This window comes from Rhincodon typus, chromosome 7 (assembly GCF_021869965.1).
Source record: "Rhincodon typus isolate 14 chromosome 7, sRhiTyp1.1, whole genome shotgun sequence".
NCBI classification, from domain to species: Eukaryota; Metazoa; Chordata; class Chondrichthyes; order Orectolobiformes; family Rhincodontidae; genus Rhincodon; species Rhincodon typus.
In genome coordinates, this window is record NC_063338.1 from 6246418 (window position 1) to 6272770 (window position 26353).

A 26353-nucleotide genomic window follows, 5' to 3' on the forward strand; every position below is an offset into this window, starting at 1 on the left:
CCCATGTATCATACTACTAAATCTACATTGCATATCCTCTAAGGCTAATACATCTTTCTTAAAATTCTGCACCTTTCACTACATAGAAAGTTACCTATTCTATCTTTTTTAGTACATCATCTTTTGTTACATTTGTTAAAATCTATTTGTCAATTATTGTCTATTTGTTAAAATGTCAACATCTCTGTGACATTATGCTTTAATCTACATTGTTTACAATACTGCCTATCTAATTGACAAATTTAGATGTATGGTTTTCTCTCCAATCATCAAAGTATTTAAAGAATTAATAGTTAAGGTACTGACACAGCTCTTAGCGGAATCTAAATGGTCACTTTCTGTCAATTAAAGTAAAGGGACTCTACCAAATGCATCACATTGATAATGGATTGCGGATTCTGGACATGTATACTAATTTGGTTCCAAGATACAACAGTGCTATTCAGTAGCTGAACAATTAGAATACTTTTCTTATCTTCTTACAGTTTCTGATCAGTAATTTCTCAAAATGATTTGAACAGAAACAAGCAAAATTAACATTTAAACAAAACTACAGTTGGGGAGTTTATATTGTGTTCAAACTAAATCTGAGAGTGAAAGTTAAATACAATTTATATGCCAGTTGAATCATTTTTGGTTTCCTTAAACCTCAGAAAGTGAATTAAACTGTGAGAGAAAAACTTATGCCTCATCTTAATTTTAGTACAATCCTTTTTAAAAAGAAAACACAACTAATTATGCTTTGAAACAGACAATTCTGTTCAATTATCATCTGTTGACAATTAGAACAAAGTCTAAGTTTTATCTAGGCATCAGTAATGACTAGTAAGTAGAAATGTTCAATTTACTGAGGTTTGTCAGGTAGGCAGAATGAGTCTGAATGCATTTTAACTACCATTTTGTCTGTTCTCAGCTTTGAAAGAGTAAGAAATAAAACTAAAATATATGTAAAGTAAATCAAATGTTAGTTTAACTAAAAAACACATGAAATTCTAATACAATTACATTTTCCAATAATGGAATTCACCCATCAAAACACTATGAGGAGCACCAATAAATAAAAATGGAATTTGACTTATACAGTCATTGCATATCAGTGACTCTCAGTGAGAATTTATGTCCCATACAATGGTTATAGACCATAAGAAATAGGAGCAGAATTAGGCCCATTGAGTCTGCTCCGCCATTCAATCATGGGTGGTATGTTTCTCAACCCCATTCTTCTGCTTTCTTCCCATAACCCTTGATCCCCTTACTAATTGAGAAATGACTTCCAACTCCCCACGAGCAAAGTCAAAGAAAATATTCGGTACCACTTTCCTTAATAATTAATAAAGAATTAATAATTTCAGGAGCAGTCTGCAAAAATCCAAGACAGTAAGAAGAGAACTATCTTCAAATGTTAAACACTGCCAGGGAGGTCAGTGAGGGAATTATATCATCTTCTGAAAATTGATTAACGGATGACTCTAATCACTCCTTGTCACAATCAACATTGCAACCACCCTCAAATGCTGTGCTCCTGGCCCTTCCCAGGCCTTCATGTGGAACAATTAATTGGCAATGTTAATGCATCAAGCATCTCGTATTGATGCTTTGTTCACCTTGATAAACACCTTAACCTCTTTTCCCAGGGGGAAAACAACAGCTGCATGACAAAGAGCACAAGATTTCCAAAATTCTACAGTATTATTGATAAATTCTGGGCTGGTGTTCTTAGAATAGAATCAAATAGAATACAATCCCCTACAGACTGAAAGCAGGCCATTTGGCCCATCGAATCCTGAACTGCAAAGATTTCTAATGAATAACCTCCAAGCCAGTCAGTGATCAAAAGTGCACAAATATGCAACTTATGTTTTCCAAGTAATCACAATTTATTTCTAGATAACTAACTAAATTTGAGTTAGTTAAAGAAGCAACAGGACTTGCAATTTGACTCCAGGAGAACAGACTATACTGCCTTACCTAATGATCCCTTTGTAGGATTCACAGTCAGAAATTATTTGCAGATGCACCACCCCTTCCTCTGTAAAATGATCATAGCATGGAGCTTTCATCTGAACCCTTTCCCCTCACAGTTCTTTAGATGATTCATTAGTTTGTTGATTGTAGATCGTAGAATCCCTACAGTGTGGAAATAGGCCCTTCGGCCCAACACTGACCCTCAGAGCATCCCGCCCAGACTCATTCCCCTACAACCTGACTAATCTACACATTCCTGAATGCTATGGGCATTTAGCATGGCCAAACCACCTAACCTGCACATCTTTGGACTGTGGGAGGAAACCGAAGCACCCGGAGGAGACCCATGCAGGCATGGAGAAATTGTGCAAACTCCACACAGGCAGTCGTCTGAGGGTGAAATCGAACCTGGTTCCTGGCGCTGTGAGACCATAGTTAGTTGGTGTCTTAGACAATCGGCAGTAGTGAATTATCCCACTATCTATAGGCTTTAATGTCATGATGATGTAAAATATAGACTAGTGATTTTCAAATTCCATAATTCCTTATCTGGGACTTTCATGAGTTGGAATCATTTTATAAAAGGACCAAAATACTTAGTTAAAAAAACCACAGCAATTGCCTGACCGTACAGGTTGACCATGTTTCATGAAATCCAAGTGAAATAAATAAAAAACTGTGTAAATAACCAAAGGTCAAAGAAACCAAGCAGCAAGCCTGTGGGAAGGCATGAAAAGATCCTCATGAGCAAAATACTGCTGTTCCTTCATCATTCTTGATGAAATCTCTGAAACATCCTTCTGAACAGCTTGACTTAAAAATTAGATTGAAACATTGTGAAATCAAAATTGTAAGGGTCAAGAAGAAATTGTAAGAGTATGAATTCCATGTCAAAGCTGTTACAGAAAGATAAATGAAGAGAATAACGAAAGATTAAGACAGAGAAAATGTTAAAAAGAAGAAATTACATTTTTTAAATCTCAAACAATCATAATCTGAATGAACAAGACTCCATACTTTCAATTGTTAATTTAAAGCAAAGAGAGGTTTATTGGCAGTAACCAACACTCATCACATCATCAAAAGGATAGGTGGACTGAAACGCATAAGACTTAAATTTTCAGTTGCAAGTTTAATTCATATATACCATGTAAATACAACAACTTCGCACCAATAAATACATCTCAGTGGTGAGACAGACAAGAAGTTGCCACTTATACATAGCTAATGACAGAGCAGCTGAACCTTTTTGTGGCCCTTAGATTTCTTTTAATGTCATCCATTTGGTTCTTACCAGGGATATGAATGTCTGTGTAGCAGCTCCTTGGCTATTACTCATAAATCAGATAGTCTTTTCAATGCAACAGAATTGTGCGTCTCATTCAGTTTGAACACTGCATTGTGCAGACTTCTTCTTAGTAAATACAAATCAGGAACTTATGTAGTATGTGCACAGGCACTAAGTGCTCAAGCAGTTTCTACATCATTTTGACATATACTCTACGTCACAGAGGTCTTCATGGTTGATGATGGGTTGTAGCATTCCTTTGCCTCTTATCAGCCTGGTAAGCAACCAAAGAAAAGAAAGAACATCCAATTGTTTCATGACCTTGGAATACTTCAGAATACTATGCAACCAATTAAATACATTTGAAATGTTGTCATTGTTGTAACGTAAGAAACACAACCGTTAATTTGCTCACAACATACACAAACAAGCTTGATAAAAATTCGATAATCTAAACTAATGATATACTGGAAGGAATCAATATTGAGGAGAACTCCCCTGCTCTTTTTTGTATTATTCTCATAACATCTCTTTGCCAACCTAAACAGGTAAACAGGGTTTTCACTTAATGTCTCATTTGAAGTTTGTCACCTTCCAATATTGTATGACTCACTCCAGAATGTCAGCCTCGATTCCATGCTCCAGTTCTGGAGCACGATTTGAACTCAAAGGCCCAGAACATATAATTACCACTTCCAGGCACCTTTATCACAGCCTGTTGTCTGGGTCTCGATGCAGGGCAAGTGAAGTGAAACTTTATGGTGACATACTAACCATGAGATATAACACCACAGGCAAAGGTGTCGTTGTCCAGTTTAATAGTTAGCCAGGAGTTAGAGCTGGTTTTAATACCTCTACCTTTATCTAGAGTAAATATTACTTCCAAGCCTCAAACTCTCACTCAGAGTTGGGGACTTTTTGGGAGGTTACAGATGTTGGATAATTGCCCATCAGAAAGTTCAACTTCCAGGACAATTCCTGCAGAGTCAGCTCATAAAGGTTTCCATGTGGTCGTGATGTGTAACTCCTGTCTACATGATTGCCATGACATTTTTCCTCTCAGAAGACAAGGGTACTACACACAGACGAGTGGAGGCCATGCAAAATTTGTTTGTTGGAAGTTCCTCAGCTTCCAATGCAATGTTGCATCTTCTTTATTTAAAGCTAAATAACAATGGGCATGATTGTAGTGTGATCTTGTCTTCCTGTGTAGTTCAAGTACTTCACATCCATGTTCTCTACTGTGTGTGTCCACGTCTCAAACATTAGTAAGTGATCTAGTTGGGAGGGGGATAAACATCCTATGAATGCTGGTTTTTGAATAACCTGGAGTAAGATCATCAAATATTACCATTTTCTATTCAGTAAGCTGTAAATAGTCACGCATAACAGCTTATTTTAGTCAAGGGACTAATTTCTGCTCAGTTAAGGTCATTAAACTTATCATTTTTTTAAAAAATCAGCAATAACTTACTCTACATTAAGCAACACATTGATTTTACAGATTTGCAATTACTTTGTGTAGGTAATGAAACAGCTACTGTAAAGACATTTGTACCCTTGAACATATCTGTGGTAACTAAGTAGGGTCTAATCTCAGCTTTTGTTTCTGGTACCAGAAATTATGTCAGTGATTCATGACTTTGTTCAACATAGATCTATTTGCTTTAAACTTATCTTTCACCAGATACTGAGCACTATAAAAGAGCTGTGCCTGAAGGAATCTTGGAATCTTGCAGTATTCTTCATAACCAGACGATGATATCTGTTAAATATAATTTGTTTAATCTTTTGCAAAGAATATGCAAGACAGCTGTAGGTTGAAAAAATGGCCCAATAACAGCTCAAGACCATTGAAATCAGCTAATTTAGATTGGTATACTGCCTCAGATGGAGGAATATTTTCACGTTTTGGCTTTGCATTTCAAATATTTTATCATGATATGTTATACAAATTGAGCATCACCCGATCGCGACAAGATCATATGATGCTGCGAAACTAGTTCGCATTTTTACAAGGTAGGAAAAACTGCTGAGAGTATTTGAAATGCTAGTTTAGTGCAAAAATAAATCACTAGCTGTCCTATTAATGGTATCACTTACTTCAAGTTAATATTTGCTCAGGCACCAATTCATTCTCCACACATTAATTAACTCCTGCCTTATTACTACAATTTTGACTGACTATGCAGCCTTCAATGTACAATTCACAACGTGAGCAGCTGATCCATTATTTTCTTATAGTCCTTGGGGATACATGCTGAGTATGTATAAGGAGAGGAAAGTGTAATTCAGGACAAAGTGATTGGAATATTGTACCAATCATGATCAATACCTAAAATTAAGAGTCAAATTCACATTTGACCTTGAGACTTCATTAACCAAAGGGTTATTAATATTAAACATTTTTAAGCAGAGTGGATACAAGCAATAGAATTTAGGGTGGCATGGTGGTTCAGTGGTTAGCGCTGCTGCCTCACAGCACCAGGGGCCTGGGTTCAATTCCAGCCTTGGGTGACTGTCTGTGTGGAGTTTACACATTCTCCGCGTGTCTGCGGGGGTGTGCTCCGGTTTCCTCCAACAGTCCAAAGATATGCAGCTTAGGTAGATTGGCCATGCTGAATTGCCCATTGTGTTCAGGGGATGGGTCTGGGTGGGATGCTCTGAGGGTTGGTGCAAACTTGTTGGGCCAGAGGGCCTGTTTCCATACTGTAGAGATTCTATGGAAGAATGAAAACCAAATTTATAGAAAATAAGCTTGACTCATATCAAATAGTCAAAGATTGTTAGGCATTCATGTAACAGGCCTATTTTGTTCTTCTACATTTGTGATTCAGAAAGCAAAACTTTCATTACTAGAAGGCAGCAGGAAATTAAGAATAATCTTCTATGTTAATGTTAATCTTATTACATATTTTCAGTCCTGTGGAGATTTTGCTTAGACTTGTTTTCCTTGGATATGACTTCTTTTGGCATTTTTGCAATGCTGTTCAATAACTTCACCTCCTTGCATACTTGCAGAAGCAGTCTATTGTCTACACAGTGTGAGATAAAAAATATCTTTACAAATGTGGCATAGCCCTAAGCAATAAGAATCAAGTACCTCTAGAAACCCCAGTATTATTTTTTACAGAAGAGGGAAAACGCCTCTTACAAAAAACTATCTGTAATGATGCAGGCTATGGATTTTAAAGGTTCCTTGTGGAAAAAACTGATTGCAGAATTGACAGTAAATGATCTGTATGTGCTCTAATATTTATCCTCTAATCCACTATTGCTATTTACAATCGATGATTAGCTTATTAATCAGTTTAATGACAGAGCTGAAATTTACCATCGAGGCTAATAAACTTGGAATTATGGCAGCAAATGGCCAGGAAGAGAAAGAATCAAATGTTCTGTTTTCATAGCTTCTTCCTGATATATTTGATAATCTGCTGCTTATGCCTAATTAGGTGCTTTTGTGTCCATTCCCCAGGAAGAATTACACAGGAAAGAGCATCAATGGTTGAAAACATCTCTTGAGCAATGTCATGAACAGGTAAGCACTTTCTGCTGTGGTACTGCATACGGTAATAATATTTTTGTAATAAAAGTAGAACATATACAGTTGGCTGGTCCACATCAATTAAGGGGAAAGACCAGTTTTGATGGCTACACTCTTCATCAGAACATTGTAAACTGTATTTCTTCTTTCCCATATGTGTTGTATAAATTACACTATATGTAGTTGTATGTAATTTCTGCATGTAGTTATAAGCTCCTCCTTCACACCAGTGGATGTTGCTACAATATGTAAAATTTCACTCCTATGTGAAGTTGTGAGTCAAACCTGTACATTTGTGCCACATCAATGATTGCATGTTGTTACTGTTAGTATTGAATATTGTTATTGGGTAGATAATTGTGTATTAGTTGTAAATCACATTCCATTATGTAACAGTAGCTCCTTCAGTCAAGTCTGTTTCACCATTGGTTTTGAACATGACTAATGTGCATGAATTTCATTTGGCCACTTAAGCTCCATATCTTTAAAATCCTTACCTAACAAAACTCAAAAATAAAACAAGGAACCACAGATGCTGGAGATCTGAAACAAGCAAAAAGAGAAAGTTTATCTGCACAGATGCTGCCAGGCCACTGAACTTCTCCAGCAATTTCTGTTTTAGTTTCTAACAAAAAAAATTAAAGTTTTTAAAAGATTGTTCATGGGATGTGGGCATCATTGGCTAGGCTAGTAGTTATTGCCCTTCCCTATTTATCTAGAGGGCAGTTAAGAGTTAAGCAGCTGCTTTTCTAAGTGTCTAGAATCAAATGTAGGCCAAACCAGGTGAAAACAGCATAATTCCTTCCCTAAAGGACACTGATGAACTGAAGGGTTTATCCAATAATTAACAATTGTTACGTGGTCACCACTTGACTCGCTTTTGACATCAGATTTTTAATTGAATTCAATTTTCACTATTTGCTGTGATATGGGATTTGAAGCTTTGTCTGAGAACATTAGTTTGGAAGTTCTGGATTATTAGTGTAGCAACATTACCACTACGCAACCTCACAAAACAATAAACAGGAAAGGAGAGAGTACAAATATAAGGATAAACCAACAGATTAGATTTGAATTTATAAAAAGAATAAAATGATACCATAAATAAATAAAGTATGTAACATTCAAAACAAAACAGATGATCAGAAAGCACAAATGGAAATACGTAAGTAGAATCTGCTTAGCCATTACAGACACATGGCTGTGAATTGATATGGATTGATGTGAATCTTGAAGGGTATATGGCATTTAGGAAGGACAGGATGCTAGGAGAAAGGTGGAGATGTCTTGCTTTTAGTGACAGATGTAATTAGCACATTAGAAAGGATGGCCTAAGTTACAAGAAACAAGCTTGTGGAAACTATTTGGGTAGCGAGAGGTGATGGTAGTAATCTTCCAAAAATCCTTAAATTCTGGAAAAGTCCCAGGTGACTGGAAAATTGCAAATGTAACACACTTATTCAAAAAGGGAAGGAGACAAAAAACATGTTAGCCTATATAGGACAGTCATCTTAACATCAGTTATTGGGCAAATGTTAGATTCGATTATAAAGGATGTAATAACAGAACAATTAGAAATACATAATTTGATTAAGCAGAATCTGTACGATTTCATGAAGAGGAAATCATGTGTGACAAATTTATTAGAATTATTTTAAGATATAACAAGCAGGGTAGATAAAGTGGGACCAATGGATGTAATATATTTGGATTTCCAGAAGGCATTTGATCAGGAACCATACATTAGGCAACTTAATAAGATAAGAGTGCATGGTACTAATGGCAGTATATTTGCATAAATATAGGATTGGCTATCTACTAGAGAGTTGGGATAATGGAGGCATTTTCAATATGGCAATTTGCAACTAGTAGTATGCCACAGGGTTCAGTGCTGGGGCAACAATTATTGAAAATATATATTAATTACTTAGATGAGGAAAGTGAATGTACTATAGCCAGGTTCTTGGATGTAGAATCTGTAGAGGGTTAGAGACATGTTAAGTGGGTGGGAAAAACTTGACACGTGGAATAGAATGTGGGAAATTGTGAGGTTATGCACTTTAGTAGGAAGAAGAAAAGAGGTGAATAGTATTTAAATAGAGGAAGAAAGCAAAAAACTGGAACTTAGAGGAATTTGGGTTTTTCATGCATAAATCCCAAAAAGCTAGCATACAAGCTTAGCAATTAAAAGAGAAGACAAATGAAAAAATGGACTTTATTTCAAAGGGAACAGAGTATTAAAATTGCTAAAGCTATACACTGCACTAATTAGTCCACACTGATAATATTTTGAACAGTTTTTGTCCCCTAATCTAAGGGAAGATATAATAGCATTGGATGCAGGCCAGAGAAATTTCTCAAGATTGATCCTGGGAAAGGAGGAATTTTTTTGAAAGAGATGAGCTTGAGAAGATTGGGGCTGTAATCATTGGAATATAGAAGAATGAAAGGTGACCTTATTGAAATGTGCAAGATTCTTAGTGGGGTAGATGCAGAAAGGTTGTTTCCCCTTCTGGGAGAGTCCAGCACCAGAGGTTATAATCTCAGCGTAAGGGTTTATCCACTTAGGACAAAGAGGAGGAATTCCTTCTCTCAGAGGGTAGCGAATCTGTGGAACTTTTTACCACAGAGAACTGTTGAGGCTGGATTGTTAAAATATATTCAAGGCTAAGATCAATAGATTTTTAATCAGAGAAGGAAATCAAGGATTATGGGGAAAAGGCAGGACAAAGAACAAAGAACACTACAGCACAGGAACAGGCCCTTTGATCCTCCAAGCCTGCACTGACACATTTTGCCCTTCCGTAGTAAAACTGTCTTCACTGACAGGATCTGTATCCCTCGCTTCCCTTTGCATTCATGTATTCAGCCAGGTGATTCTTGAATGCTGCTATTGTGTCTGCTTCAACCACCTCCTCTGGCATTCGCCACCCTTTGTGTGAAAACCTTGCCTCACACATTTCTTTTAAACTTCCCCCTCGCATCTTGAGCTTGTATCCCACACTCCACCCTGGGAAAAAGCCTCCTACTTTTCACTCTATCCATGCCATTCACAATCTTATAAACTTCTATCAGGTCGTCCCTCAACCTCCTGCATTCCAGTGAAAATAAACCCAGTCCATCCAACCTTTCTTCATAGCTAAAATCCCCCAGAGCAGGCAACATCTTGGTAAACCTTTTCCATACTATTTCCAAAGCATCCACGTCCTTCTGGTAGTATAGTGACCAGAACTGTATGCAATATTCCAAGTATGGCCTAACTAAAGTTCTATAAAACCGCCTATCCTTACACTCAATGCCCCTTCCAATGAAGGAAGGCATGCAATAGGAAAGTGGAATTGAGGATTATCAGATCAGCTGTGGTCTCATTGAATGGTGGAGCATTCGCGATGGGTGGGATGGCCTACTCTGTTCCTATATATAATGGTTGTACAGAGATAAGAAATGATAAAGGTACAAACTCATTTGTGGGATTGGTGTATAAGTCCCTCTGACAGTAAACACATAATAGGGCAGAGCATAAAGGAAGAAGTAATGGAAACTTGCCAGAAAGGCATGATGCTAATTGTGGGAGACATTAAACTACGCATAGACTGGAAAATTCAGATAGCCTAGATGAGGAGTTCATAGAATGTTTTTGAGATAGTTTCTTAGAACAGCATGTTCTGCCGATCAGACAGCAGATTCCACCAGGAACAAAAACAGATATTGCTGGAAAAGCTCAGTAGATCTGGCAGTATCTGTGAAGAAAATATCAGGATTGATGTTTTAGGTCCGGTGACTCTTCCTCAGAACTGAATAGCAAAAATTATCTCATGGTGAAGGTGACTCTAGTTAGAAGTTTGACAGAGATTGGAGCAGGCACAAGACTATTATATAAAACTTAAATAAAGGTAATTTGTAAGCTTGAGAGTAGAGCTGGCTAAAGTGAACTGGCAACCCTTCCAAGGCCAATATATTCTTCTTGAGTTGTGGTGCTAAAACTGAATAAAATGTTTTAGTTGGGGTCCAACAAAGATTATATTCAGCTGAAACATAAATTCTCTCCCTCCCTGCGTTAGATAGAGGCTAGCAGTCCACCTGCCTTTTGAATTATTTTTTATACCTATCCATTGGCTTTAAATGATCTGAGTACTTGAACTCTAAAAAATCTTTGTTCCTTTACAATTCCTAGTTTTTCACCATTGAGAAAGTACTCTGATTTATCCTCTTGGCTCCAAAATGAATGACCTCACCATTGCCCATATTGAACTCCTGCCATTGTTATGACTGCTCAATTAATTTAATGTACAGTTATAAATTAACCTGAGAAACAACACTACTTATCCCTAAAAATAACTAGGTGGTGGTGACTCCATTAAAGTACAGTTTCAGCTGCTATAAATCAAAAGATCAAATAAAATGAAAAGATATTGCATTGACTTTAATGAACCAGAGTTAATATGGCATTCTAACAAGTTCATCAGATTCAAATTTTTGGCAAAATTAGAGGTGTTTTGTTATCATAATGCTTAGAGTGGGAAATATGGTATTAACTGGTTGTCAGAGTCAATATACAAAGTAACAGGCAGATATTTAACTGCCAAGGGGTGGAGTGCATTTGTGGGTGGCTTGGAGAAGGTTAAATTCCTAAAATTAACTGTAGTGATGGGATCGATGTCAGCCAGGTGGATCTCATAGAATATGAGTTCACTGATTGGGGCTGTTAACTTGATCCAATCAGGGGGCCCTGACTGTCAGATATAAACAGGAGTGTCAAGGGTTCTGGTCACCCTCAGAGCTGACTTTGTGCTAACTGGGTTAGGGTCATGTACTATGCACATGCAAATAAAAGGATGATTTGGTGATGGGATACCAGCCTTCGTGGAGTTATTTCATTAAAAAGTGGAATGGAATTGCAACATAATCATTTTCACTCTGGATTACATTGGTGTGCACATTGCAAGGCAAAGATAACCCCTCCCCCACTCCCCCAGGAAAGCTGTTGTGTCAGTCATTTAAATATTTACAAATAGAAACAATGAGGAAAAGCAATAAAAAGTAATGGGCACCATTTTAAAAGAGGTGTAGGTCCAGAGAGACTTGGGATAGCCGTGCACAAATTCTTGAAGATAGTAGGGCAGGTGAAAAAAAGAGGTTAAAAATGCAGACAAATTCTTCAGCTTCAAAGATAGAGGACTGGAGCATGAAATCAAAGAAGCTATGATGAACTGCTATGAAAAAATGGCTCAGGCTAGAGTGGAGAATTGTATTTAATTCTGGACACTGCATTTAGGAAGAATATGAAAGTTTTAGGGAAGGATGTAGAAAGGATTTATGAGATTTATTTCATGGTTGAAGGATTCACCTAGATTGATAGGTTAGAGAAGCTAGGGTTGTTCTCCTTAGAGAAGAGAAGGTTGGGAGGAAATTTTAGAGAAGTGTTCAATATCATGACAGTTCTATAAGCTGTTCCCACTGGAACGGGTTGAGAACCAGTAGACACCAATTTAAGGTGTTTTGCAGAGGAATCAAAGGTGATTGTGGGAGCACTTTCTAATGCAATGAATGGTTAGGGTCTAGCATGCACTGCCTAAGAATGTGGTGGAGGCAGCTTTGATCATGGTTTTCAAAATGGAATTAGATGTGCGCCCGAAGAGAGAAAATTTACAGGGCTATGGGAAAGAAAGGAAGACAAGCTGTGTTAGTCTTGCAAAGATAGCCAACATGGACTCAGCAGATCAATCATTCCGAATTTCCTGGAAGAAGACCACCTTCGTAATGGAGCAATTTGACATAAATTGTCACCGGCCATCAAGGTGACTACATTGACAGGGCACACCCGATTGTGTCTCCCTGGAATCATATGTACTTGTCTCCAGGGTGGAGAGAAAGCAGGATTTTAAGCATGATAAATTATTTCATGGAGAGAAAGGAATGACACCAATTATTGAGGACGACTGTGAATGATATTAAGATACAGGTGGTTGTGAGTGTTAACTATTTGTTTGAAGGTGTGAGACAGTGATGTCGAGAGAGAAAGAATTGAGTTTTGCTGCTCCCGGTGTGCTGTCCAGAAGACTACTAGGGAACTAAGAGTGTAGGTGTTAGTACCTGCAGCTGGAATGAAAACATTCATTGTTTGTGGCTTTATGAAATAATTGAGCTTCTAGGAGCACTGTATCCAATGTCAAGGGGCTACACTCCTGCTGCATGCTTCATAGAATTCCTACAGTGTGAAAGCAGGCTGTGCGGCCCATCGAGTGCGCACCGCACCTCCGAAGAGCATCACACCCAGACCCACACCCCTGCCTTATGCCTGTAACCCTGCACTTCCCATGGCTAACCTACCTAGCCTACACATCTCTGGACACTAGGGGGCAATTTAGCATGGACCAGTCCACCTAACCTGCACATCTTTGACTGTGGGAGGAAACCAGAGCACTCCGAGGAAACCCACGCAGACACGGGGAGAATGTGCAAACTCCATACAGACAGTCACCCGAGGCTGGAATCAAGCCCAGGTCCCTGGTGCTGTGATCCTGCTGTCATTTGGAAACGACACTTTACTTTTAGTCCCCTAGATTCCCCAGCAAGAGTCAGCTTCCTCCTATCTCCTTTCCATTCCTATAGTTACTTTTCATTCATTTCACAAATGTAAATTCCTTGAACCAGGCGATCATCTCATTGCTGAGTTCACGTGATTAGACATTTGCTTGCAGAGGGGACACTCCTCAAAAAGTGTAGCGTTGTTTGGCCTTTCCACAAGTGCATAAGGGGTTTGTACTGAAGCTCCGAAGGTGAGTTTGCCTGCACAGGGTTACAGGCCTGTCCTAAATTTACTGACTAAAACCATTGTCATTATGGTCATTCAAACGATGGGGCTTTTCACAGGTGAAATAACTGCAGAAAGGCCAAAATCCCATCACCAAGTCACCAGTGCTTGGCAACAGTACTCTCTCATACAGAGTCAGGCACCAGAATATCAGTATCTCTGACACTCCTCATTTTATATGTCAGTCAGGGCTCCCTGATTAACCGCTTCAATCAGAGAACTCATATTCTATGAGATCCACTTTGCTGACGTTGTTAAAATCATTATATCCCTCTCGCTCTGAGTCAAAGGACATAGGCTGGTCCTTTTTCTTTGAGAACCTCCTCGGGCATTTTAGCACCAGATCAGGTTCCTCCAACTCATGGAGTGTGTCACGTATGGAAGCTTGCTTCTTGCAACAAGAGCATGTCAGTGACTTTCACTCTCTTCTTCTGGAGGCAAGGATGTCAAGGCAGCTACTTCTATCACATCCAGCTATGTGGCATGGTGGCTCAGTGGTTAGTACTGCTGCCTCACAGCACCAGGGACCTGGGTTCAATTCCACCCTTGGGCAACTGTCTGTGTGGAGTTTGCATGTTCTCCCTGTGTCTGCATGGGTTTCCTCTGGGTGCTCTGGTTTCCTCCCACAGTCCAAATATGTATGGGCTAGGTTGATTGGCCATCCTAAATTGCCTGTAGTATTCAGGGATGTGTAGATTAGGGGGATGGGTCTGGGTGGGATGTGGACTTGTTGATTCTGAGGACTCGTCAATGCTTGATGGATATGGTGAAGCCCTGGGTAGTGGCAGCATTTCTGACCATTCCAAGGGGCAGGACATGTTTTGCTCTCACGTTGTTTTCAAGTTCACATCTTTCATATGGTCCATATGCTTATTTAGGCCATCACCACCACATGAACATTATTTATCATTGGTCCTAATCTCTCGTCAACCATGTCTCTTACCTATGCAGGGCCATTTCAATGATTCTTCCACCAAACTTTGTCCCCTATATCAAACTCTCTTGCTTGCCTGTGGAGTCTTGGGTCTCGTATTAAATTTCCTAATGCTATTTCACCCTCCCCCTGGTCTGGGAAGATCAGACTTAACCTGGCGTAGAATCTTCTACCCATTAATAACTCTGCCAGTGCTATCCCTGTAGCTGTGTCTGGGTGATCCTATAAATAAACAAGAAACCTGACAGTTTGATATCTAGCGAGACTGTAAACCGTTTACCCAGCCATTCCTATGAACGTGGGGAAGCTGCTGGCGGTAATTTTTGTCCTTGTTGACACTCTGGGCACTGCCCCATCATAACAACTACGTCTATATCCAAGCCTGACCATCAGACATAACATCTTGCCAATTTCATTTTGGACACCCCTGGATGGCCCTGGTGGAGTTCAGCCAGTATTTGACGGTGAACTTTGCTCAGGACGATCACTCTCACTCCCCATAGCAATATGCCATCTACCGTGAGTTGTTCACTCCAGGTCCAAAAATGTTTTAAATTTAGTTGTGATGAGCCTTTAGTTTCCCCATTAATACCAACTGTTTCGGTTTGGAAAAGACTGGATCTTAACCTATCCAAAGTCTGATATCAGCAGTTGTGACTGGGAGCATGTCCAGAAAGCGTAAACAAAAATGGCGGCATGGTGGCTCAGTGGTTAGCGTTGCTGCCTCACAGCTCCGGGGGCCCAGGTTTGATTCCACCCTCGGGTGACTGTTTGTGTGGAGTTTGCACATTCTCCCCGTGTCTGTGTGGGTTTCCTCCGGGTGCTCTGGTTTCCTCCCACAGTCCACAGATGTGCAGGGTAGGTGGATTGGCCATGCTAAATTGCCTGTATTGTTCAGGGATGTGTAGATTAGATGGGTTATAGGAGGAATGGGTCTTGGTGGGATGTGGACTTGTTGGGCCGAAGGGCCTGTTTCCACACTGTAGGGACTCTATAAAAAACAGAAGTTGCTGGAAAATTTCTGCAGGTCTGGCAGCAACTGTGGTGAGAGATCAGAGTTAATGTTCTGGGTCCAGTGACCTTTCTTCAGAGCTGATGGTAGCTAGGTTTTATGGAGAAAATGGAGGTATTGGGAGGGGGGAGTAAATGATAGTTGCAGATAGAGCCTAAAGAGAGAAAAGCTATTAGACAGATAAAGGAGTGGTTAAGGTTCAGGCTGGGGGAATGAATAGCTACTAAAGAGGACTATTAGTAGCTGACAATGGGTAGTGTGTGGTAGCAGCCCATGTGATGACAAGGTCCACACACACCAAGGCCTTTACTTCTTTACTTCAGTGAAAGCTAAGCTCCAGGACCAATGTGGGACCTGGAGCACCCTTGATCACCATCACTTTGTTTTCCAATGGATGTAACCCGCTGTAGTCAAGTAGGTCAGTTGATGTCCTAGAACACACATTCTTTCCCTTCTTAGGCGTGTGCCTGCCTTGGAAAAGCACCTTAGGACTATATCCATCTTCTCTCAGTGTTCCTAATTAGTTTCCCCTGTTATCAGGACGCATTTAAGTAAAATGGTGACCTGAGGTAGAGCTTGAAAAATGCTCTCCATCATTCACTGAAAAATTGAACAGGCTGATGATACCCTAAATGACAGCTTTGTATATTGGTGCAAGCCTTTATGCGTATTAATTGTAGGATACTTTGGGAATCCTGGTCTAAACACAATTGCAAGTAAGCGTCCAGCTTCGTGAAAGACAGACCTCCTGCCAGCTTTGTGTATAAATCCTCTATCTGAAGGATGGGTATTTATCCTGTGCAAGAAATGGTTTACCATTTGTTTAAGATCCCCACAAAGGCAAATTGACCCATTGAACTTCAAAATCGATGCACCCAGTGTTGCCTTTCTGCAGCTTGGACTGATTTGATAATTCCTTCATTTTCCAGCCTTTTGATTTCTGCTTCTACTTTTGCCTATAAGGTTAATGGTACTGGGTGGGACTTGCAAAATTGTAGAATTACTTCCTGGTCAACATGCAAAGTGACCTTGGCTCCTCTAGTAGTCCTTAGACCTTCCTGGAAGATCTTTGGGCATTTAATTAGGACTTCATTCAAGCAGCCATTTTCTAATTGAAAAATGTTGAACCAATCTAGGTAAACCTCTCGCAACTAATTTCACCCCATCAAGCTTGGGCCCAAGCCTTTTACTACCATCACTGGTAACTGAACCAGCAGCCTTTCATAAGAGACCAGAACTGAAGTTGTACCCTTAATCTGTAAAGGTTCACTGGTATAGGTTCTCAGCCTAGCTGAGGTCTTGCACCAACTTAAAGGCTTGAGTCAGAGCAAATTTATTAAATACTGGTGTGGTGATCACTGAAATGGCCGAGCCAGTATTGACCTCCATTAGAACAGGATGACCATTTAACCAGACGTTTATCTTTATTTGTTCTGATTTTGATGTTGTTAAGCAGTTTAACAGTTCCAAACCTGGTATATGAAGTCTCCTGGATACTCTCCTCGGTACTGCCCTATGAGATACCTTATTCAATTTAGGTCTAGTAGGATTCTTTTGCTGTCTCAAGTCTGCATACCGGCAACAACTAAAATGACTTACCAGCCAGGATCCTGAAGAAAACTGTGACCATTTGGCTGAGGCTTGGCTTTGTTTTGGGGTTTTGCTGTGGGCTGACCTAGAGTCACTTTGATCAGAATGTGCCCTGAGTGAGGCTATCCAATTGTCTGCACCTGTGTGATGTTCCTCAAGCTCGGTCAGACTGGCAAGGGTGTCCACTTCCATCGGAATATCTTTCAACTTGTATGATCCACCTGCCACATGTTCCAAAGATAAAGCCATTGTAGCGCCTGTTTGAAGTCCATTTGGACTACAGCTGGCAGGCATTTTTGCACAGTTACATCATTAATCTCACATCCCAGATGGTCTCTAAGCATCTCATTAAGGGTTAAACCAAATTCACAGGCTTCTGCCAGTCATCTTAATGGAGTTAAAGAACCTGATACGAATTCCCTTAGTTCTCGAATTGTGAGTAAAAGTGATAGCATCTCAGAATTAGAGGAGGCTTGGGTTGTAATATTCCTTAACTATGTCTGTCAGTTCTTGAAAGGTTTTAGTATATGTGCCTCAAGGAAAGTTAGGCTCCTAATGGCTGAAAAAGCTACATCTCCACAGGTGGTCAAGAGAATTACTCATTGTTTCTTGTCTGTCACTTTGCGTGGAGAAAGTAAGACATTCTTTCAACATACCTAACCCAGTCCTTGATGGCAGGATCAAACAAGTCAAGCTTCCCAAACAAAGGCATGGTGGAAGAAAATGCTTACCCCAGCTTAAAGACAACTGTTGTGAGCAAGTTTCTTCAGGATCAGGTTTTACTCTCGTCGCCACTGAAATAAGTCCACAGAGGCCAGTATCCCATCACCAAGTAACCTTTTATTTACACATGAGCTGTCCTCGACTATAGTACTGCCTCATACAGAGTCCAGAGTCTCGGCATCCCTGACTCTCCCCTTTTTAAATGTCAGCTACGGTATCCTGACTGGACCAAATTAATAGCCCAATCAGGGAACTCATATTTGAGCTCCCTAGTGTTAATGTTATCAGTAAGACTTTGCAGCAACAAGCATGATGAAAACAGGGATTGTAGGTTAATTAACAAAAGCTGTGGAGCTGACAGAGCAATTCTGATTCTACTGAATCAACGTCAAGTCCAATTCTGATTTTACTGACGCAATGTCGGTGACATTCATTCATGAGGCTGCATCCACACCAAGAAAAGCCTAATGCTTTGACTGTTTAGGAAAGTCCAACTTACCGGAGAAGTTCTGAATCAGACATTAGATCCAACAATATCTTATAAAAGTATCCCAGTTTCTGTTAAAAATGATGGTCCCAGATACTGGAAATATTGCTGACCTATCATTTCACCATATGCTTTCTTATGTCCCTGCAGCTCTGGAAATTGGAAAGCCCTGAAACTCATCTGGTGTGCTCAAAATTTAAGAATTGTAGTTTAAAGCTCATTGTATTTTGGACACATTCCTTAGGTGCCTCATTCTCTTGTTTTTCAATATTTCGAAACTGATAAAATTTTTTGGGAATTACCATATCTTCACGATATCAACAGGAAAAGATAAGCTATTTCCACTGGTTGGGGATTTTAAAACTAGGGACATAATCAGACAGTTCAGGAGAGATATTAAGAAGCACTTCTACGCACAAAGGGTGGTAGATATTTGGAAGTCTTTTCAACAAACAACTGTGGATGCTAGATCAGTTGCTAATTTTAAATCTGAAATAAATAAATTTTTGTTAAGCAAATGTTTTAAGGGATATGGGCCAAAGGTACGTATATGGAGTTAGGCTACAGATCAACCATGACTTCATTAAATGGTGGAACATGTTTGAGGGGCTGAATGGCATTTCCTGTTCCTAATTTCCAGGCAATAGTTTATTTATTTGTTTTTGATGAAGAATGGTATGTTCTAAATCAGTTATACCCAACCTACAAACGCACCACAGAACAGTTAAATTGCTTTCAGATAGTTTCATGTTGCAGCCATTAACAGGTGGTGTCCTGCTTTCCAGAAAGTTTATATCTCTTTCACTGAATAGCTAATAACTTTTGTTAGCTTGTAAACATTTGCAAGTAATGTTAGTATACCCCAGGATATACTGCCAGATGTACTTTGAATATATTTCCTGCCATCCTGCCATCCTGTAAAAACTTGTCCCAGTATCCCCATTACATCTGTTCTAATGATATCACTTTCCACTGCAATACTTTTGTTTTGTCTTCCTTTTAACTTCAAGTGAGGATTCCCTTCCTCCATGGTTGATGACGAGTTTCACCCTGCCTTCTTCACCTTGCACCCCACAAGCCTTCATATTGAATGGATCATCATTTACCATTTCCACCACCTGCAGCCTGATGCCACCGCCACTCTCCCTTCCTCATTCAGCATTCTGAAGAGTCTATTTCCTTAGTGTCACCCTAGTTCATTCCTCTGTTATTCCAAATACTTCCACCTTGTTCTGATTCTGATGAAAGTCTAAACATCAACTTTGTTTTTCTCCCCATAGTTGGTGTCTGCTCTGCAGAGCATTCTCTGTTATTATATCCGATTTTCAGAGCCCACAGTACTTTGTTTAGTATGCAGTATTGTCCTAAATGAGGATCGCTGACTTCTAGTAAGTGTTCTATAGAGATGGTGAAGTGAACACTGTAACTGGGAACTATTCTTGTTCATATAGACCCATTATCATTGTGTCCCTGAAGTTGCATTGTTTCACATGCCTATGTTGGGTAGTGACATTATCTTCCTATGTTTAACACAATGATAAATGAGACACGCAAAATATGATGTATGTTTAATTAATAATTAACTAGGTGTCCTATTTTAAATTGTGGTCTGTAAAGGTTTGCATTTTAAGCAGCCTAATTAACATTGAATCAAATCAATCTCCGTCCATCAAAATATTTTTCGACTCTTTTTAGTCTCAAGCAGAACATTTAGTTGTTTTATTGTCATGGTATTATTAATAGGCAACAGAGTCTGAAGCCAAAGAATGCAACCTTTGTAGGGAAGTATGTTTTGTTCAATCTCTCTGCGTTTAATTGCTATGAATACTTTTGAACCATAATTCTCAAGATTCATACCACTTGCATTGCAATTATTCTTTTAATTGCTAGGTGTCACTACAGATTTGTATCATGCATACAATAACACATAATAGCACTCTTTTTTGAGTTGGAATATTGTGGTTTTGACCTCACAACTGTTTTTTAAATGCATTATCAAGACCGACAGCACTATTAGACTATTGCATTGACATAGACATTGTCCTTTAGAGGAGGTAATTGTCTGTCATGTATCCAAGATGTACCAATGATCTACTTTGACTCAGTTTGTTTTTCTATTCTTCATGCATAATGAAGCCTCTCTGTTTGGCCTAACCTTTCAGGTCTTGAGGACTAAAAAAGGCAAATAGTACATTTATCTTCATGAAAGAGAAGCCATACAACATTAATTAAGAAGTAACCAATCTCATATCTGGGCTGATATTACTTACATAGTGAGTGCAGTGATACTGTTCCCAGGTATAAGAAGTAAGCAGCAAACAGTAGAGTTGCATCCTAGAAACTAGGAACTAGAGTAAGCCATTCAGCCCTTTGGACCTGCTCTGCCATTAAATATGATCAAGACTGCTTCTCTATCTCAAAGTCATATTTCCACTTTCTCTCTATAACACCTGATGCCTCTTAGACCAAAAACCATTATCAGTTTCTTTCTTGAATATATTCAGTGACTTGGCCTCCACAGCCTTCTATGTAGCAAATGTCACAGGTTGACCACTCTGTGGGTAAAGAAATATTTCTTCATCTAAGTCCTAAATGGCCTGGTTCTAGACTCCTCAACCAGGGGAATAATTTTCCTCAAATCTGGACTATCTAATCCTGTTAGAATTTTATAAATTTCAACCAGATCCCTTCTTATTCTTCTAAACTCTAATGCCTACAGGCCTAGTTAAATCAATCTCTCCTCATACAATATTCCTGCCAAATGTGGTATCAGCTGACTGAACCTTCACCTCACTTCCTCTATGACAAGTATATCCTCTCTTAGATAGGGAGACCAAAACTATACACAATATACCTGGTGTGATCTCACCAAGGCCCTGTATAACTGCAGTAAGATATCACTACTTCTGAATTCAAATCCTCCTGCAATGACAGCCAATATACTTTTCCCTTCCTAATTGCTTACTGCACGTGCCTGTTTGTTTTCATTGGCTGGTGTACAGGACACCCAAAACCCTTTATGCACTTTCCTCTTTTATGGGACCTCATCAACAACCTTCTGAAAATCCAAGTACACTGCATCCATTGGTTCTCCCTTATATATTCTACAAGTTATTCTCCAGTTGATTAATTAAACATAACTTCCCTTTCGTAGACCCATGCTGACTTTGTCTAATCCCATTGATTTTTTCAAGTATTCTGTTATCATGTATTTTACAATGGACTCCATTTCCCACAATACTGATGTTAAGCTGGCTGGTCTGTGATTCATTGTTTTTTTCTCTCTCGCTCCTCTTTACAATTACTACCCTTTATTCTGTAAGAATTGCTCTAAAGCCTATAAAGTTTTGGAAAGTGATCACCAACGCATCCAATATTTACAAAGTGACTTCTGTTAGTGCTGGGATGTAGATTATCAGGCTCTGTGAATTTGTCGGCTTTCAACCTCATTAAAACCTATAGCGCCTTTTATTTCACAAGTACTGATTTTTTTCAATTCTTTCCTTTCACTAAATCCTTGGTTCCCGGGCTTTTCTGAGAAATTATTTCGATGCTCATTTAGGAAACAATATTTGTGTTCAATTCTTCTGCCATTTCTTTGCTCACCATTTTAATTTCACTGACTTCTGATTGTAAAGAGCTTACATTTGTCTTTGCTAATCCTTTTCTATTCACATATTTATAGAAGCTTTTACAGTCAGTTTTTATGTCCCCTCCAAATGTGATCTTATACTCTATTTTCCCTTCTTATCAATCTTTTTGTCCTCTTTTGCTGAATTCTAGACTGTTCCTGGTCCTCAGGCTTGCAGCTCTTTCTAGCAATTTTATATACTGTACAATCATAGAATTTTACACAACAGAAAGAGGCCATTCAACCTATTATGTCTGTTCCAGCTCCTGAAAGAACTGCCAAGTCCCATTCTCCAGCACGATCTCCATAGCCCTCTAAATTTATTGCTTTCAAATATTTATCCAGCTCTACTATCATCCCTAAGTAATTTTGGAATGTTTGCGCCAACGTTTCCATGTCTTTGTGCCAGATATGCATAAATGTTGTAGTTCATGTATGCATTTCTTAAATATTAGCCCTTGCCTTGACTTTCCAACCCTTCTAGTTAGGTTCGCCAATTCGTCATTGCCAACTCGTGCCTCATACCTTCATTTATTTATACTCATATTGCAAGTTTTGGATTCAACTTCTTTACTCTCCATCTTGATGAACAATTCTATCATTTTATGGTTGCCAAAAAGATCCACATAACAGGATTGTTAATGAATCTTTTCTCATTGCAAAATACCCAGTCGAGGGCAGCATGCTCTTTAGTTATTTCCTCAAAACATTGGTCCATATTACATTTACACTCCAGGAAATCATCCACCACTGTATTATTGCTAGTTTGGTTTGCCAATCTCTATATAGGTTAAACTCACCCATGATTGCAGTTGTACCCGGATTGCATACTTCTTAATTTCCTATTTAATGCCTTCTCTTAAATCTTTGCTATTGTTTGGAGGCCTATAGACCACCCCCACCGATGTTTTCTGCCCCTTTGATGTATCTTAGCTCCACCCAAACAGATTCCAAATCATGATTTTCTGAGCCATTCTCATTCCTCACCATTGCATTAATTTACTCCTTTACTAACAATGCTACTCCACCTCCTTTCCCTATTTGTTGACCATTCCTTAAATATTGACTACCCTGATGTTCACTTCCCATACTCAGTCGCCCTGGACCAATGTCTCAGTAATTGCAATAATACTGGAACTGTGTATATCAATTTGAACTGCGAATTCATCTGCCTGATTGCAAATGCTAAGTGCATTAAGATCCAAAAACTTTAGACTTGTCTTTTTAACCTGTTTTATCATCTTAGATTTATTTTGCACTATAATCTCAACTGATTTTTGCCTTTATTATGCCTCCCATTTTTGCTTCTCACTTTCTTTCTGTCTTTCACTCATTTCTATTCTTGTTCCACCCTTCTTTATCTCTTTGTTCAGGTTCCCATCCCCCTGCCATTCTAGATTGAACCCACTCCGACAGCACTAGCAAACAGTACTCTTAAAAACATTGGTCTCAGTCTGCCCAGATGCAACCCATTTGTTTGTACTGTTCTCATCTGCCCCAGAATTTGTCCCAATGTCTCAGAAATGTGAATTCCTACCCCACACCATTTCTTCAGCCACATATTCATCTGGTATATCTTAGCCCGCTAGCACGTGTCACTGGTAGTAATCGTGAGATTACTTTGAGGTCTTACTTTCTAACTTAGCTCCTTCCAATTTAACTCCTTACATTCAGCCTGTAGGACCTCATACATACTTTTGCTTACATTCTTGGTACTAATATGTACAATGGCCTCCTGCTGTTCACCCTGCCATTTCAGAATTCCTTGCAGCCCATCAGTGATATCCTTGACACTGGCACCAGTAAGGCAACATACCTTCCTGTAGAATCTTTTGTGGCTGCAGAAATGCCTGTCAGTTCCCCTTACTAATGAATCCCCTATCACTGTTGTCTCGCAACACTTATTCCTCCTGCCTTGTGCACCAGAGATACCCATGGTGCCAGGGACCTGATTCATTGGCTAGGCAATGTGAACTCTGTTTTTACCTTCACAGGTGCTGCCAGACCTGCTGGGCTTTTCCAGCAACTTGTTTTTGTTCATTAGCTAGGCCTTGGATTTTCACCTAGATTTTTCAATAAAACTATTAAATTTTGTCACGAATGAATTACAGTTACATGGAAGTTTGATATTCTATGTTCTTTAGTGCATGAGCAACTTTTGACTAAATGACAACCTTATTAATCATTAGTAACTAGCCTTTACAATACAAATTGTTCTTACAGCAAATACTAAGAATAGGTAGTGTCGTGGTAATGTCACTGTACTGGTCATCAATGATCTCAGGTTTATAGTTTCAAGACATGTATTTGAATCCCATCGTGGCATGAAATTTGAATTCAATATAAAGCTGCCCTAATGGTAACCATGAAATTACTGTGGATTGTTATAAACATCCACCTGGTTCATTGATATCCTTTAGGAAAGGAAATCTGCCAACTATACCTGTTCTGGCCTACATGTGACTCTAAACCAGCACCAATGTGGTAAACTTTTCACTGCTGTTTGGACAATTAGAGATGGGCATTAAATGCTGGCTTAGTCAGTGATGCCCACGTCCCATGGGTGAATGTTTTAAAAATGATCAGAACGAAAAGGGGGTCCAGAACTTAACCCTTGACTCTATTTAAGGTGGCCACTGTATACTTTTTTTTAAATGGAGTATAGAGGGAGTAAGGAAGTGTGAAGTTAAGCCAGGGCTTAGCGGTAGCCTGTTCTAAACATGTATCATAAATTCTGAAGAAGAATAATATTGGGCATGAAACATTCACTTTGTTTCTCTCTCCACAGATGCAACCAGACCTGCTGAGTTTCTCGAACACTTTCTGTTTTTTATTTCAAACTTACAGCATTTGTAGTATTTTGCTTTTTTTTTTCTCTTTTTGATTCACATTTACACATGCACTAATGCAAACATAGAATTTACATAACCACAGACACAGGAATATCATCTCAGCCAAAGTCTGATTGGGTGTGTGCCATAGATATTGCATTTTAACATACATTGACTTTCTTTCATTGTGCATTCATAAAATCTATTGGTCCCAAAAGATAACTCTTCAGAGCACTCTGTGTCACTCTGAGCATGAGTGTAAGCATCACTGCAGCGACGTACACTTTGGAAGCTGTATGTAGCAGGCCTGAGGGGCTGGCACTGAGTGAATTCATTGGTGGTATTCCATAAAGAAGAATAAAGCCCTGAGGACCAGATGAATATAACATTGATTCTCTGAATTTTGGCAACATCATATTACGGTGAAATTGGCATTTTACTGCTGATTATTAGGATAGGAGAAGGAAATCTCAATCATACTGATTATGGCACAGTCACTTACTTGGTAGATCTAATGGGATTAAGGGCAGAAAGAAGGTGGGGATCAACAAAACACAACTAATTCTTAGAAGAGGTAGAGAAGAAACATTCATTAGTGAGCTGTGTTTGCAAATTTGAAGATGATGCTACATTGGGAGACACATTAGATTGTATAAATAGGTCCAAACGTTAAAAATGACATAGAATAAGAGTCTGGGCAAAAGTGGCAAATGGAGTTGAAATGTGGGAAGTGTGAGATCATCTACATTGAATCCAAGAATGATAAAAAGAATTATTTAATGCTGAGAAGTTATGGAGCCAAGGGATTTAGTTACCTCTTTGGACAATTTGCTACAAGGTAGTGGACAAGCACAACAGATAATCAAAAGGGCTAATATGTTGTCCTGTAATTTGGAGGCAGAGGTGAGGAAGCAAGGTTGGAAGTTCTGCTTCAGCCATATGCAAATATGGTCTGACCACAACTCTATAAATCTGTAGTAGGCACCATAAAGGTTAACCTGATTGATAGGAGGTCTTAAAAGGTTTAATTAAGGGGAGGCAATGGCCTAGTGGTATTATCATTGGTCTGTTAATCAGAATAAGATAATGTTCTGGGGACCTGGATTTGAATCCTGCCATGGCAGATGGTGGAATTTAAATTCAATGAATATCTGGAATTAAGAATCTGATGATGACCAGGACTCCATTGCTGATTGTCAGCAAAGCCCATCTGGTTCACTAATGTCCTTTAGGGAAGGAAACTGCCATCCTTACCTGTTCTGGTCTAAATGTGACTTCAGACACACAGCAATGTGGTTGGATCATAACTGCCCTCCGGCCAATAAATGTTTGCCTAGCCAGTGATGCTATCATCCTGTGAATGAATTTTTAAATAATTATGTGAGTCACTTGCATAAATGTAAATTGTAGTGCCTTGAGTTTAGCACAAGGAGGACATTCGGCCTCCAAGCCTGCACCAGCATTTTACAAGATCACAGCTGATCTGCCCCAGGCCTCAGTTCCTTTTTCATGCCAGTCCCTTATCGTCCTT

General features: G+C 39.2%; 1 protein-coding gene across 1 annotated transcript in view; it reads left to right on the forward strand.

The window, feature by feature from the left end:
- Positions 1 to 26353, forward strand: part of LOC109919897 — a 253629-nt gene that overhangs the window by 187953 nt on the left and 39323 nt on the right. Inside the window, exon 6 of the mRNA XM_048598683.1 lies at positions 6732 to 6794. Within this exon, the coding sequence (XP_048454640.1) occupies positions 6732 to 6794 (63 nt within the window). The remainder of the gene's footprint in view (positions 1 to 6731; positions 6795 to 26353) is intronic.